The sequence below is a fragment of the Phalacrocorax carbo genome, chromosome 1, assembly GCF_963921805.1.
Source record: "Phalacrocorax carbo chromosome 1, bPhaCar2.1, whole genome shotgun sequence".
Taxonomy (NCBI): Eukaryota; Metazoa; Chordata; class Aves; order Suliformes; family Phalacrocoracidae; genus Phalacrocorax; species Phalacrocorax carbo.
This window is the reverse complement of record NC_087513.1, coordinates 25,182,297-25,199,519: the sequence shown is the minus strand read 5'-3', so window position 1 is coordinate 25,199,519 and position 17,223 is coordinate 25,182,297. Positions and strand designations below refer to the sequence as shown.

General features: G+C 41.3%; 1 protein-coding gene across 1 annotated transcript in view; it reads right to left on the bottom strand.

Annotated features, from left to right (window-relative positions):
- Positions 1–1,017: 1,017 nt before the first annotated feature.
- Positions 1,018–17,223, bottom strand: part of ATP6AP1 (ATPase H+ transporting accessory protein 1) — a 68,615-nt gene continuing 52,409 nt past the window's right edge. Inside the window, exon 10 of the mRNA XM_064446397.1 lies at positions 1,018–16,152. Coding sequence (XP_064302467.1) covers positions 15,943–16,152 — 210 coding nt within the window. The 3' untranslated portion in view covers positions 1,018–15,942. The remainder of the gene's footprint in view (positions 16,153–17,223) is intronic.

Genomic DNA, 17,223 nt, shown 5'->3' with positions numbered 1-17,223 from the left:
GAGCTAGCTGAACATATTCCTCTTTTTACTCATCCAGTGGGAACCCTGTCAACACCTAGTAAACACAGCAGCAGCTTGGCTTGGCAGAGTGTCTCCTGTGCTGCCAGGAGGCTGAGCACTTTGCTGGTCATAAATGTGGGCTTGAAACATGTCCCAAGCCAAGCAGTCCCAGTGAAATAGGCCAGGCTCATGGAGCAAGCCGCTGCTTGAGGGAGAGAGTAAGGTACTAGGACCCAGTTAGCACGATCAAAGACTTTTCCTGTTAATGAAGTTTAAATTTCAGACTGAAACTGCAGTGATGAGAGGAGGCTGCAGCCACACAACTTCCACTGGGGTGGGGTAGAACTGGGTGCAGGCAGCCTCCACTCCCGTTTTCACACCCAGGTCAGTGTGTACTTATTTTATTACCGATTGAAGTTAATCATAGAAAATTAAGGTAGCTATGTTGTTAATGACATGTCCTAAGTATAGTCCGAATACAGTCGCAGGGCTGGGATGTCTGCATCTACATTGACATTGTCCCAGTGTTCACACTGTCTATGTCAAGAGTGCTCTACCTTGCAGCCACAGCAAGACCTGCCGCTGTCACATTAAAGAAAAGCAGCTTACCTTTGAAGAGTAAATTCTGCTTGATAAGAATATATTTTCATAGATTATTTTTTCAGCACTATCACAGGAGAATTCTCCAAAGGAGTAATGGAGCGGCAGGAAAAAGTCACGAGACATAACTTTTGAAAACCTTAATGCTTCTGAGGTGAAAACTGACAATGTAAATGTAGTCTTATACCCACAGAATTAACCTGCACAAATTAGCAAGCGTCTGCCTTAACTTAGATAAACAAAGTGTTTGCAACTTATTATCTTACCGGAAGTTTCAGTGTGTTTGGGAGCAAACCCCTTAATGTGTCATGAGATAGGCAATATCAGACTTTATGTGCCATGCCGCAAATATATTTTTCTTTCCAAAAAACTGTTTCTTGTGGAATACAAGTGCAGTCCCACATCAAGAGAGCATAGTTGTATCAAAGTTATTTAATCAACAGTGAAGCAAAACAGGTATTTCAAGGAAAACATATTTCAAGGAAAACATTTCAATGATGAAAGACTAAAATTCAGATCTGAAATTACACCATAAATCTCCTTTTGAATCATGTAATGTATTTATTAAAGTAATACAGAAAAAAATACAGAAGAGAAAAATATTAATCAGTAATTTCTTAACCATTAATATTTTCTTTTAAAATAGACCAAGTTCAGAAACCAGGTCCATGGTTGCACTGACCCAGATATTAAGGCTCTTCCAATTTGCCTCATTTGCATTTGAATCAATGTTGAACTCTAACAGCTTGAAATATCAGGGTGAGCAAATCATGAGGTTTGGCTAGCACCCATCCCCTTCTCCCTTTTTCTGAAGTAATTACTTATTTCTAATTCAAAGCAAACTCTAAATTAATATTGTAGGGCCATGCCATTTTTGTGGAAAGATTCAGAATTTTTCTTAATTGTATCTAACAAGATGCATAAAAACTGAAGAAAGATGTTATTATTTTGTTATTAGAAGTAATTCTGAGCCTTTACTTATGATCTTAAGATATTTTAAGAGCTTTTTCTTCCCTGTGTTTGCATTTTGGGTCTTCAGCAATTGTTCATTTAAAGCCTATCCGTGTCATCCTTTGAAGCCAACAGGAATTCTCAGTACACAGTGGGCACCTAATAAATAACAGATCTGTTGAGTTATACTGCAGTCTTGGGGGATATTCACATTCCCTCAGGAGCTGACTATGATGGAACAAAGGATGGAAACTATGGTGATTCCCTCCAGAAATAGCTAAGTGTAAGAAGAGAAATAGGAACAAGGCTAGGACTTCTGAGACGTGCTGTTTTATTGGATACACCCCCCATCCAACACCTGGAAATGTTTGTCAGAACCTTCTCAGTCCTGGTGATGAATTTTCATCAAGACTCCAGCGGAATTTTGCAGAATTTGGTCCCCCAACAGATCCTTGGAGCTCCCCAGCTCCCTTCCAGCTCAGCCACATGAGGCTGAACCTTCAGCCTCCGAGGTCAACGGGCTTGCTCGAGCTTACATCAGTGGTGGGCAAGGCTTCTCCAACAAAATTTCAACAAAATTTAGGAGATGAAATAAAAGCAAGTCAGCTATTACCTTTGTGCAGCAGATATGAAGCCGGAAAGAACAACTGTATGCTCTAGATCTTGCTGTATCAGTGATGCATAGAAACTTGTTCAGGTAGCCAGGCTACATTTCCAGCAGCAGCTGCCAATGCTAATGCCAGCTGGACAATTTAATTTTGGAAACACCTCATGCCTCAGAAAGATGACTTCCCCCTCTTAAATTTCTAACCAGCAAGATATTTTTTGCTTTTAATCTAGTTTCAATCTGATTCAAAACAAAGGTAAGTTTTGTATTAACAGCTCCTGTGAACTGGAAACACCCTGCCTTGGCCAGCTCTACTGACCCAATTCAACGAACTGCTTGCCTGAAGGATCTGCTTAGGTCAGGGAAGACAAACCACCAGATCCAGTGGGTGTAAATCAAGAATAAAGTGACACAAAATGTACTTTACAGGTCAGAAAACATAAATGTCTTTTAGGTCTTACAAATCAACGGTAATTCTTTACATTTATATGAAAGGCTTCATTAGCAACATATTTCCAATTCCCAAGAAAATATGAAGGAGGAGGAGGGATATACAACTCCAAAACCATGTAAAGTATGGCAGTCTGGAATTCCTTACTGAAATTAGTTATGGAGAAAGGTTAATCACTGTACCCTCTAACTTTCCTTTAGGTCACTACCTTTACTCTTAATCTGTGCAAAGTTTAACTATCAGCCAATTTACATATACAGCTTTGTAAAAGATTTACAGATTCAGTTTGTAGGAATGAGCTCCAAATACCCCAGCAAGCTTCCTCTCTTTCTAATTCTTACAAATTAAATCCTGGATTATGTTCTTTTCCTACCCCACCCAAAAAAAAAAACCCAAATCCAGCCATAGTAGAATAATAATTTTAAAAACCCTGAATATTAGTAAGACATTTTCAGAAAAGGGTCATTTTTCCTAAAACATATCCTGAGTGATTATAACTTTACTCATGCAGAAGGCAGAAGCAAATAGTTCAGGGCGAAAGAATATATTTGTGTGTGCTGCTGGGTAGCAAGACACAGCAGCTCTGGGCTCTCAAGGGCTGGATTCTTACAAAGTAAACTTTGCTTTAAACAGCAGTAAGTAAACAGCAGTAGCTTAAATGAACTTCTTTGTCGGCTGTTGGATATACTTTAAACAAAGTGTCAATACTTCAATGGAATTAACCTTTCCTCTCCTTTCCTGTTTTGTGACACGGTAACTTGCATGAACAACAAAACCAAAACCAAAAACAAAAACAAAACCAAAACAAACAAAAACAAAACCCACCCATACAATCCCTGGCAAACTTCCCTTATGTCCTGAAAAATGTTATTTCCTACCTGACTCAACAGTTTAAAATCTCACTATAACACACTTGCTCAATACAAAGAAAATACTTCTTGAAAAAAAAGAATTACATTCCCTACTCTGGTACTGAAGGCCAGACTGACACTGTACCTACTATCCAGGCTCTCTACCTTTAACCCCCTGACAGGGGCGATACACCTCCCTTTTTTCTGTCTCCTGTACTGAGATTGGCACAGATCAGCACTGGCTCATCCTGCACCTTGGCTTTTTGAACAGGACACCTCCACCGGGCTTGCTGCATTTCCCTGAGGAGGGCCAACTGCTGGTTAACAGCAATCATTGCCCAAACAGCCAAATTCCTCTTGCCTGCCCACAGCTGCCAGCAGGGAGCAGCGGCCGACCCTGCAGCCCTGGTCCAGAGGAGGGATGCTAGCCTGATCTCGGTTTCTGAAACCAGATCTGTCTCTTCTGACTGCTGAGGCCAAGACAGTTAGCAATAGAGGTTTCTGCTGTGTGTGTTAACAACATCCACCAAATGAACTCCCATTTCATTTAGGGTCCTTGTGCTCTATCTAAATACAGACAATAGGCACTGCTAAACCCACTATAGCCAAACCTGCTAAGGGTCCTCATGACAGCTCTCTCTTACAGCATATATGTGTCATGTGTTTATGTAGTCACACAACCCTTTCCCCAGGTATTCTAAAAAACAGGGGTTTTGTCAGATTCTGGAAATTCTGTCCTGGCTAATCAAGCAGTCTGCAAATTCCTCTGTCACAAGGTTCAATGCCTCCACATTCCTTTGCAGAGTGTCAGGGTGATCCAACAACAGGAAACTTGCTGCTGCTGGTTGCAGAGCAACCAAGGAGAGAAATTCTCTGTATTATAACAATTTGGTCTTTAGCCAGGCTCAAGTTCATGTTGCTGGGGCTGGGGAAGAGGTGACCACAGGTGGGTGATGAGACCGAAAGCTGTCCACAGCTTTGAAGTCCCCTCTCTAGACCACTTCCTTATAGGGTTCCTCAAAGGCAACAAGGTGGCTTTAAAACATAAAAAGAAAAAAAAAAAAGCCAGGCTTTATTATAATACAAGTAAGTCAACTAACATTTTAAATAGAAAAAAAATCAGCTAGGTAAGGTACTAGTAAAATCAAATACATGAACAATAATTTTTTATACAAAGCTCCCCCCCTCCAACTCAATCCTTTATTTTGGGCTTGGTTTAGCTAGTTTTGTGGCTTCCTGACCATAGCAAATTCTGAACAGCTTCCCCTGACCTGGAAAGGCTTCTCTCTGGTCCCAGCAGGGACTGGCTGGTTGCTCCCTGATCCTCGCAGTGGTTCCCATCTCTGAGCTGCAAATTCCCAGCTCTGTGCCCTGCACCTTTGCTACCACTCCCTGACAGCTCTTGACCCTTCCTGGTCCTCAGCATCCTCGCTTGCTCAGGAGCAATTTGCTCCATCTTGCCACCTTTCCAGTTGGCTGCATCTGTCCTAGTTTCTATCGAAAGGATCAGCATGAAATCATCCATACCAAGAAACCAAATGTAAAATCTTCCTGACTCAAGACTTCTCAACTGTGTGAACTAAACAGCTTTTTGGTGGCCAGCACTCAGGATAAGATTAGTTAGACCCTGCTGCTCAGCCTTGGAGGCAAAGGGAACTGTGCTGTCAACAGCCCCGTTAAAAGCCATTAACCTTGTTAATATCGTCCTCATCTGTCTTCTCTCTTGACAGGCCACATAGCAAACCCAGCTCTGGAAGACGCTTGCACAGAGAGAGCAGGCAGCACCACCAGGGCTGTCCTGTCACTGCCACATTTCCATCACCACAGCAGTCGGCTTCATGCCCTGGCTGCCTTCTCCAAGGCTGAGGTCCTGCTCTGGAAGAACACAGCAGCCTGCAGCAAGGACAGGCTGCATGAGCCTGGGATGAGGGACTCTGCAGGGCCATGTGGGGTCATGCAGAGCCTGACGGTGCAGACAGAAAGCACAGGACTCCCCGTGCCTATGCACATCCTGCGCACACAGGGGTGATGCATGCCAGACCTGCTCCCTGTGAACCAAATCCAAAAGGGCTGATATTTTATCCTGAATCTGAATCTGTGTCACCAAACTTTGAGAAAAGCAGCTGCAGGCAATAAGCCCTTTCACACATGGGCACTGTAGCCCTTTCTGGTGCTATCTGCATGAGCCAGCTAAAGGAAATGGTGTGAGTGATGCTCATAACACAAGGACCCAAGGGGTAAAGTAGTCCCTCCATCTCCTTGCCTGCAATGAGGGGATTAAAATCCCAGTGACCAGATCTAATTCAGGTCAGGAATATAAAGGGTTTGCCTTTAAGCACAGGAGGTTCACAATCCCATCACTCAACCACATGCTTTGCAACCTCTTATTCTGTAGACCATGCAATAGGCTATGCCAAATTTCTAAGTTGAGGCCAAATCTGAAGCCCACAGAAGATGGAAAAATTCCAATGCCTTTGAACCAGGCCATTGTTTCTAACTGATGCTGCCCCTTAAATACAGTGATCATCGCAGGGAATCTGCCGGATAGCCAATATTACGTTTGGGCAGAGGGGGAGAAGGGCATCACACTGTGCTGGCACATCCCCTGTCATTACAGAAACAAGGGATGCCTGACAACTGAAAGAAATCAATGCCAATTTGCTCATAACTGCTTGGCAGTACAGCAATTACTTCACTGATTAAATCACCAGTTAACTAACAGAGGTAAAATTCAAGTTAAAGGCAACTTCACAATGTTGCTATGTAAAATTTTCTGTATTCCATTTTCAAGCTGTTATGTGATCTGGTGAAGTCCTGCTTTGTTCTCTCAGAGCCTGTTGCCATGGAAGTGGCTGAAATATCACAAGTTAAGCACTACAGCCTCTATTTCCTAAACAAATAATCAGCTTTTCCCTCTGCAAAGGACCACAAATGGTACTTGTGCTGCTCTGGGATATGCACTGCACTTGCCAAATGCTTTTGAGCACTGAGCTCAGCTCTAAGCAATTGGGTCGCCTAACAGGAAGGACGAGCTAGAAGGTGCTACCTTGTGTGTGGGCAGAAGGGGGATGTTCTGGAGTTTCTGGCTTCACAGTATTTCCAAATCAGTTCAGGTCACTCCTCACTTCTGCTGTTTACTAGAAAACAAGCCCATTGCAAACATGAAGAAAAGGGGAAATGAGGTGAGCTTCCGCTCAGGCAAAGGTTAAAGTCAGACGTCCAGGTGGACAACATAGCCTCATGAACAAAAAGGATGAAACAACAGAAGGCTCAATATTCAGCTGCCAAACCACTTCTGCCTGTTAGAGAGCAGGATGATACCTTGGTTTTTTGGAGAAGAGGGCTAACATTACTTTTCAGAAACACTCCTTGCTTTCAGAAGAACACAGATACTGCTGCTCAGCCTGCTGCTTGCAAGGACAGAGAGTGAGAGAAGGCTACCTCGCTTTCCCGCTCCCTAAAATGCTAGATGACATGAGGCAAGCCAGCCCTCAGTCTGCAAGGGGGTGGACCTGAACGGCACCGAGCAATGTTTGTTTTCCCTGCCTGACATGTCCAGATCAAGTGAACAGGAGAACTGGGAGCAGGCTGACACTTCAGAGTCTCCCTCGGAGTCTGTTTTCAAAGAACAAACATAGTGATGCTTCCTTTTTTTTGGTAGAGGCAGATCCTTTCTCAGAATAAAAACTTAACTCAGAGAAAAATCCATTTGCATGTTGTTTTTCACAACATATGTATTCCTACTGAACAAAGTTTATGGTGACAGAAACATTCCTGACACTTTAAAGCAGCTGATATGTTTTCCCATTTATTTATTTATTTATTTATTTATGTATTATTCCCCACAAGAAGGAAACTGGGAAGAAGAGAGGAATTTAATCTTCTTCTTTACAGGTTTCTTATTTAAATGTTTGCAGCATTTTATAGTTTTATACAGAAGTCCTGTATTGTATGCAGGTCTTCCAATCTCATTCTAAAGCCCATGTATATAAGAAGGAATTTTTTTCTGTTCCTCCATTTTCTAATTCAGTTTGGATTTATCTAGATGTGAGCAAGTACAGCTCTTTTAATCAGAAGGACACTTAAGATTTGGCCCCTGACTATTGATCCTCCCAGCTTTTTGACTAAAATATTTTTGAAGAGGTGTAGGTTCTGGATTGTGCTTTTGGCGAGCTTACAAAAACTGAACTTTAGAAAAACTAGGCAATGACTCATGATCTCCAGTCCTAACCACCTTGGTTAGGATTGATCAAGCCAATCAAATTTCAGGCTCAATCAGTAAGATCAGCAGACTGGGTGGCTGTTGCTGGGAGCTGTACCGGTGAATGGCATTGGAGCACCAGCATTTCTTAAAGGTGGTGGGAACACCGCACTGCAGAGGAAGGAGACGTAAATTTGAATAAACTTTGCATTAACCCTTCAGGTTTGTAGGGAAAACTGCTAATTTAAGTGTCTTGGCCAAACAGGATGGCCTCTATAACCAGTGTCACCTCAGACACAAGCTGTGTTCTTCACTTAATAGATAATTTCACACTATGTTGTAGCACACCAGTAAATAGAGGATATGTTCTGTCAGAAAGCTTCAGTCTTTCCATACAGATGAAGAAATTTCCATCAATACATTTTGATTTGGAGACCCTTTCTGTATCAGAGGCTTGTGTTAGTGTCTGGTATGAAATGCCTACCACCACAGCACCACCGGTAGACCAAGGTTACTAAGTTCCTTAATAGGATTACAAGTATCTAATAGGTAATTTTTTAACATTGGACTTAGTGTTTAAAGGGAAAAGATCATCCTCCTTTCAAATAGACTAAAACAACAATAATGAAATTCTTTCACTTGAAACAAGAGGACAAGGGGGAATGGACAGAAGTTGCTCTTGGGGAGTTTCTGATTGGACATGAGAGGGAAAGTTTTCACAGTGAGGACAGTCAACCATTGGAATAATCTCCCCAGGGAAGTGGTTGACTCGGCCACGTTGGACACCTTCAAGAGCTGTCTGGACAGGGTGCTGGGCCATCTTGTCTAGACTGTGCTCTTCCTAGAAGGGTTGGACTAGATGATCCCTGAGGTCCCTTCCAACCTGGGATTCTGTGATTCTGTGAAACACTAATAAAAGACATCATCTCCTCTGTTGCAAGTGCTCTTTAGGCTTCCTTTCCTACAAAGCCTGCAAAGGGCTGGAGCACAGACTGTATTGCAGTTGAAGCTCTATGCTAACACTTTGAGACAGGAGACCTAATATATTACAGTATCAAAGAAGAGGAACACATGAGCTATAATTTTGATCACTATGTAATTTCCAGATACAGCAACAGCCTCACCAGGAACAGCTTTCAGAACAAGAGTCCCATTGCACAGCAGCTGAATCCAGCCCTGGATTTGCAGCAGACGCATACACTGCTGATTAGACAAGATGCAGGTTTTACTTAATGAGTAACGTGCAATCTTACTGAATCTTTGATGTGAAACCTTTGGCTATTCCAGATGAAAACAATGACCCTGCTGAAGGAGTCCTTCACCTTTCTGATAAGGTAAGATGGTAAAAGTAACTAGCTCACATGTCAGCCAAGAGTTTCATAACAAACAGAAGATAGTAATTCATTAGGCAAAATCCTATGTCTTTCCTAATTCTTAGACACCAGTTTTATCCAGGGAAGGGTTTCAGATATTACAATTAAGAAAGCTGACCGTTAATCTTTAGCTCATTTATCTGTTGCCAGAAGCATGCTCAGCTCAACGATCCATCACCACTAAACCCCTTCTGCCCCCTTGAATTTCAGAGTGCTATAAAAGCAATTACAGCAGAAATGGGTTCAAATTATGCCAGAACATGAGCAAACTTAACATTCCCCTACACATCCAATAAAGAATTTTTTTGTGTTATTTCAGGCAAACAAACAAAAAACCCAGACCCAAAACCCCACACTAATTTAGGTGTCTATTAATTACTATTAGACCACACAAATTGACAACAATAAGCTATTAAGGTCTAAATTCTGGCCTCAAAACCAACCAGTACACTCACAAAAAATTCTGTGTAAAATCTAAATCAATGAAATCTGATGCAACTGTTCCACTCTTTCTGTGTAAGTATACATCCATGTAAGATTTACAAGCAAAAGCAGACCATCTATTTTGTAATTGTAATACTAGTTAGTTATAAAAAGATAGATGAAACCTCAGACTTTTTCATCCAGAATTCAGCTGCCTGTTAAAACACTCTGGGGTTCAATTCTGTCTCTTTGGGCATGTGGTAAGGTAAATGCAGCATAGTTGTGGGGTTCCCTCCTCCCACTCCCTTTCAGCTACCTCAGAGTTTCTGGAGGGCAGCCAAAGTGGCTGCTCCTGCCTTAGTTTGCAGATAGCCCCAAAGAGTCATTCTGGGAGAGAAAGCTGAAGACCTGGAGGACCTTCCAAGACAGCCCAGCCTCACGCAGGAGTGCACACCCTCACCAGCAGTGTCAGGGCCCCTTGGTGCCAGCCTTGCTTTTCTATTGGGGTGTAGGACTCTGGTGGCCGCTCAGAAGTGCAAGGGCTCTCACTGTCTATTGAGGAAAACAGGATGATCCGTATTGCCCCTCCTTTTCCACATTTACTTTTTCTTTTTTACTGAAGAGAAGGATTGAGACCACTGTGGGCCTAGGACATCCCTGTTCAGTTGCAGTCTGAAGATACAGAGGGAGAGAAGAAAGCCACTGCTGGCTCCTGGTGCCCTTCAGGTATCTTCTGCCATGGACAGCCTTTAGCGGTCTTTGTAGCAGGATATGAAACAGAGCACTCCTGAGCTTGCCCTAACATACATTATTAGCTGAACTGTGTTCAAGCATACTGAGACAGAAAACACACTGCCCAAATTGGAGCCGGTCCTGCCTCTCAGGCTATTAGCAATGTGGTCTTTGAACCTGACAGGACACATGGCTGCTTGCATGCTTTGGTTTCCCCTTTTGACAGATATAATAAAAATCCTTCCCCGATATCACTGTAATGTGTTGAGACATTAGTGTTTGCAGCTATCTGCTTTGCTCCTCTGTCAGGATTTTATTACTCAGCAGCCTGACAGACCCAGGCAAGCACCTGCATCGCAGCTACTCTAGTACAAAATCTGATATATTACACCCTTGGTGGAAAAAGAGAGCACAGCAGTGTGAACTTAATGAACAGCTGAGGCACAGGTATACATGAATGAAAGGCAGGGTAGGTAGAGACAGTAATATCTCAAACCATGCCAGTATGCTTCAGTGAAAAATATCTGTTAAATAGCTAAATTGATCACTCTACTATCCATATGTATCCATGTTTATCCAGAATAAATAGGATATACAAAAGTACAATTCAAACATTACATTGGAAAGCCCTTAACTTATCCACCTTCCAAAAGTACTTTTATGAAAGCATTTGTTGGTTTTTTTTATCTTGCAAACATTATTGTTGCACAGTTTTCATTAACTAAGGAAGTTGCATATGATGCCATGGTGACTGTATATCACTCATTTTATGTTACTTCTACACAACTAGTTAAGGGAGTATTAAGAAAGACTCAAAATGGGTTTCCCAGACTTCCACTGGAGACCCACATTGCCATTTGCAAAGCCGAAAAGATATGATAATTCAGTAAGCTATATTCTGTCATGGCAATAATGAATGACACATAAATCAGTCTAAAACTAAGTTCAACTATAAAAAACTAAGTTCAGCTATAATAATTCAAGAACATACCAGGTCCGGGGGTTATACAGAAATCCATCCAATTGGAGTGGGGTACCTGTGTTCAAACAGGAGGCATATGAAAAAAGTTGTGGAGATAAGGGAGCCACTTCATTTGTGGGACATCAATAGCAAATGACTTGTTCTTGGGCTCAGTCACTGTTGTAAGTCTCCTTTCCACCCACACAGGTAGGAAGACTAAGAAAGACACTGGCCCGCATTGACGTGAGAGACTACTTACTTAGGGAACCACCCCTTGGCAAGATCTCATGTATTTCTTTTTTTTTTTCCCCTGCACTTCAATAATTTTTAAGTCATTAGAAATCAGAGTTCTGAAGAAATAGTTCTTTTCTCCTTGATTTTGCATTGTTTTCATAGGGAATGGACCAATCTGAGAGCAGAACCTTTATGAACAAATTGAAGAAGATCGGATTCTTTTACTGGAAGATATCAGACACCATGGGATTCTTGGCATTTGAGCAGACTGAAGGCATTGTTTTAAGTTTGTTTGTTTCTCATTATCCAACCTATTTTTACTGGCAATAAATGAATCTTCCATAAGTCTGTTTTTCCCATGACGGTGACTGGTAAGTGGTGTCCCCTTCTTTATTTTGACCCACAAGCTTTTCCATCTTTCTTTCTCCCCCTGACCTGTTGAGGAGGAGGAGGAGAAGGAGAAAGTAGCTGAGTGGGCATCTGGCAGCTGTCCAAGGTCAAATCATCACAAGATGCAGCAGATAAAACAGCCTGCAGGAAAAGGAGTCCTTGCCCCCCTTGTGTGGGTCATCTCATCCTCTATTTCAGTGTAAAGATAAGATTATCACCACACTTGCCCTCACCTGCCGAGACTACTGCTAGTTTTCTGCCAGCAGTGACCAGTATCCAACATTCAGGCTTCCTCCTGTATCTCTGATTATCTTAGGAGTTAGCATCTCATGGTCATTCCTTGTTTTCAGCATCTCTGGTTTCCCCTGCTTGACCCCAACTTATGCTAAAATAATTACAGAGCACTGTAATGCCTGGACACTGCCTAATAATTCAGCTGATTTAGATTTGCATATTCGTTATTTTTCAGGCACCCAGAAGGAAAGGAGGAGCCAATTACGTCATTGAGTCTTCCTTTGACAGATGGAATGATTTCTCTTCCTTTACTGCCTACATACTCTTGGACTATTTCTATTATAATTCTGTTTCATTATAAATCATTGCTGGGTTTCCACATGGTTTGTGAAATAAGTAATTTTACAAGCAGAGAAACCAACAGACCAGGACACAAAGCAAACCTGTATCAGGTCAGGAGGTTCAGATTCTAGCTCCATCTCAGCTCTCCTCTCCAACAAATGATCATTGCTGAATTTTGTGAAGAAATACCTTAACTTATGGCTTCAGGACTTTTGTGTTTAGGTTTGGGTTTTCTCTGGTTTTAAGCTTGATTTTTCGCAGTTAAACTGATCTTTTCAAGTTGTGCCATAGTTTTGTATAATTTTTGATTTTTTTCTTTATAAAGTTTCACTAATTTATATATTTGAAAGTAAAGAAAAAGCTTCTACTTTCCTAACTGATGCTCTTTCCTATCATCCCCTCCATCTTTATTAAGTTTTCTTGTACTTTGTAGAGAAATGAGTTAGCATTCACATAAGTCAGTACTTCTGATAACTTCAGAGAGCTCTGAGGGAAGTCCTAAAGGCTCACACCTTCCAGACAGAGCTATTATTCTGGCTGGAACAGCTCCCAAAGCAGGCATGTTTTAACAAGTAAACCTGTGATTAAGCTGAATTGTGAAATAAGAAGTACACAGAACTGGAAGGCCCCTGGCAGGTTTCTAACTTTATTCAGCAACGTAAACAAACACCAGCAGGTGCAAAATCCGGCTAGAATTTCTTGAGGCCCAGCCCTATTTAAAAGGAAGGAATCCAGCCCTGCTGAAATCAGTAATCAGTTGTCTTTGTCTCCAAACACAGGGCAGCATGATGTTCAGCTGCAGGGGTTCAAGATGGCACGGGGATGGGGACTCCAGCAGCACGCATGGCCCCCTGATGTGGTGTGTTGCGTGTCCATATCCAGCTGTTGGCAGCAGAAGTGGCCTCTGTGAGAAGAGGCCAGAGCGACTGGGTAGCCATCTGCCAGCAAGCCAAGGTCAACCCACTACATGTGGACAAAGAGCAGTTGATCCTCTTCTAACAGGGACTGGCCATTGGCCCCTGAGCCCAGTCCACCTGGCCCCCAAGACAGCTAGGCCTGTGGGTAGTTCCATTCCTTTTCTGTTGTTTTTCCCAGTAGCAACCTCACCAGGATAACCCTGCCACATCAAGGGCTACAACAGGTGACTTGAGCTTTCCTTCACAGGGATGTTCCAACTCACTATAGAAACAGAGTATATGACCCTACAGGCCCTATTTGCCTGCATTCATGGTATCATTGTGAGAGAAGGTAGAAGGAAAAAGCTTTTCTCCCCCAAATCGCCTTCCCCATCACCCTGGAATGTGTAGACAGTGTAGACAGCAGACAGTTCAGTCTGGCCCTTTTCTGAGGGCTTCACTTTTACTGCATCAGCCAAAAGCTAATCCAACAAACATCTCTTCCAACATCTGTTCCAGCTTGATCTCTTCTGAAAGAGGCTTATCTCTTCACCGTGGTACAGTCTATATGAGACTGTTTCCTCATCCTCTTCTCCAGAGTCCAACCCAGGCAAGCAAAGGAGGGTGCAGGTATCCCCAGTGCCATGCCACAGTCAGGACACTGTGAGCTCTAGGAGAGTTCATAGGCTCAAGGGGAGGCTGGACAAATTCATGGACTACAACTATAGCCAGAGTTACTAAATACAAAGACACCACCTCTAAGGCTGAGGAAGTCCCTGAGCTTAAATGGTGGAGACCAGTGGAACATCTGCAGAAAGTACTACCACATGCTTGCCATAATCATACCACTGCTGGAGATAGGATCCTGAGCTGGGTGGCCTTGTAAAGCTGTTCTTTGGTTCCGACATATCATCACTGTTGAACAAAATCTGTTCCAAATTTTGTTGAATCTAGACAAAAGTCATAAGAAAGCTGTCTTCTACAATCCAGCCCTTTGTAATAGCATTCCTTTGTCCTAGCTATCAGTTGCATGAATATTATGTCAATTTTCAATGTCACATTCATATAACTTGTTTTGAAGGGGCAATTAATAAAACAAGTCCGGTTGCCTGTCCTGGGAACTTATTTTTGAAAAGAAAATGTGCCTTTCTAACACATGGGTTTTGTTTAGATCGAACGCCAGCATTCTTTGAGGTTTCGAAAAACATTTGGGAAAGTTATTACAGCAGAGAAGTCACCTCTGCTAGTTACACACCAGCTTTCTTTTTGTTTTCCAGATCAGGACTGAATGATTCAGAAGGAATAGTTTCAGACAGCATTTAATTTACCTTTTTGACTACATAATAAAAATGTGACATCTAGGAATGATGGGTAGAAACTATTGTTGGTCTAGTTAAATTGTTGATTCTAACTGTCTTTCCTCTGTATCATTGTCCTATGACATGCATCAAGATGAGAAAAGTTAGAATTTTTCTCATGTGACAAATGTAATTTTGTCAAAATGATATCTTTTTGTTCTTTAACTACTAATAGAACATGCACTGTCATAACAGCATTATGGAAGGCAGAATGAAAATGTTATTTTTACAATTTTTTTACCAATTTACCATTGCTCTTCTACTATTTTCTGGCTTTTCATAACATTTAGTAATTCACTCCATAGTCAGATTGCCCAGTGAGAGGATGTAGAGTCTTTTATTAATTGCAAAAGAACCCAGGACACTCTGAATGTTTTCAGGCTTCTGGAATCATTGAGATGACCATAAACACGCTCAGACTTACATTAGCCCAGTGCTTCTAATGACTTTATATAATATTTTTTTCCTTTTTTGCACTTCATAACTACTCCTAAGATATCTGGAAAAGGAGGGATGCCAAGAAAATTACCTTATCTCTGTTAAGGTGCTGTTTGCACTGGCACTTTGAATCATACTAGGTTATGAGCTTGAAAAGTTGCATTCAATGCCATGACACCAAATACAATTTTGTAATCCGTTTGGACAAGGGGCTATCTTGCTTAGTAACTCCATCAGCTGTCCATGGCTGAAACAAACACGAGTTAGCATTACTCAACATAATTCTCACAGGCATAACCTGACATTAGAGGGAAGATAAACCTTAACCCATTCATTTGTGATACCACATCTAAACAAAGTGATGTATTTTGAAAAGATTTTTCAATACCATTTCTGTAGTTACTTATACCTTGTTAGTTCTGTACATTTCTGGATTGTTTTCTCAACAGAAAAAATGACAAGACCCAGTTCAGCCTTCTTAAGATGCACCAACATGCTGTGCTTAGTAAAGAGCCTTTAAAGAGACTAGCAGTTTCAATATATATTTTCTTGTTGAATAAGTTATTTATAAATCCTTGCCATTTATATTTGTTGTGATATCTTTTCTTTGCCAATAATAGTTAATCTGAAGGCAGTTTGTACTGGTCTTTCTAATAGCCAGGTAGAGTAATAACCTCTACAGCCTCATCTGAGACTCCTAGCACAGATAGCTGTTAACAAATGATGGTAATAACAAGTAGAATTACTACTGTTGCCAAGCATAAGGATCCTTTTTATATGTAGTTTAATTATCCCTTTCTGCTATGATATCTTTTTAGGTTACACATATTACGAAGTAAAAAAGTTATAAAAATCATAAATATCAGACCAGGAAAAGCCGTAGCAGCACTAAATCAATGGCTATTCTGTCTGAGGAACTGACAGAGCTGGACCTTTGGGATCATCAAATCTGTTGTTTGTTGTGAGCTGCATGATCATATGGATTCCATAGGTCAGGATCCACAGTAAAACTATAGATGTCACCAAGCCCATCCAGATTCCAGGAGTGAAGAAGCCTGTACAGTCACTTGCATAGGAAAATTGGTTGTTTTCAATGTTGAAGCCTTGAATCTGAGAATGAAGAAAGTTAGATAGATGAGTGTGATTAAATGTGGAGCATAGGCCCAACTTTCAGGATATATGTGGTAATTACAAAAAAACGCAGCTGTTAATTACCATTTACACTTTGCCCATTAAAAAAGAGTGAGAACCAAATCCTTTGCATAAGAATTTTCCAGGTCTCCTTTCCACCCAGGAAATTAAAGATGCAGAATTCATTTGTTTGGCAAGAGGTAGGTTGTGTTTCCCACTTCAGAAATTTCTGTTACTTTCAGAAGTAACATCCCGAAGGGGACATGTGATCAGTATTGTTCAACAACCACTTCAGAATCAGGAAACTCCAAGCACCCAAAGGCATGAGACTTAGGGACCCCCAGATGATATGATCTGTTGAACTACCCTGAGATTTTTAGCTAATAACTCCTTGACAAGGAGAACTCCCCAAACCTACTTTAAAATACATCTAATGAAGATATTTTTGTCTGAGTTTTAGTGAAATTTCAAGGAGAAAACAGTTGTGAAACCTTTCTTCCCCCCTCCTTAGACATCAGAGACTCAAATCAGGAGAGAGGGCTTGCTTCCTTGAGGTGTGGGATCTGTGTTGTCTATTAACATATGAAACCCATATAGCTTTTCCAGCAGTTAGAAAAACCCGTAATATATCTTCTTTGACTGGATTCTTAAGGTCTGCCACTGACTGAACTCCTGCCATACTATTTTCCTCAGAAAAAATCAACTGATTTGGGGATCTATTCTCTGCCTAGCCACCAATTTTGCAAAAAGTATCAACAAACTGAATGCCTTTGAGACCACTATCCTTCTAAAAATTTTGTTAAAACCAGTCAAACGATTAGAAAACTATGAAGAAAGGGAATACAATCCCCGCTCTACACACATATACACATAATGATGTAAGTACTGATTCTTTCAGAAGGAAGGGAATTTAACTGGTGGAAGAAAATGAAGGAAGGCAAGAATTAAACTGATCTGTGGTTTTTTAAGTCTTTCTTAAGTAATTTTTTAAAGAAGAACGGAGACTGGGATTCTTATGTATTTACAGATTCTTTGATACGCAGGTGTAAG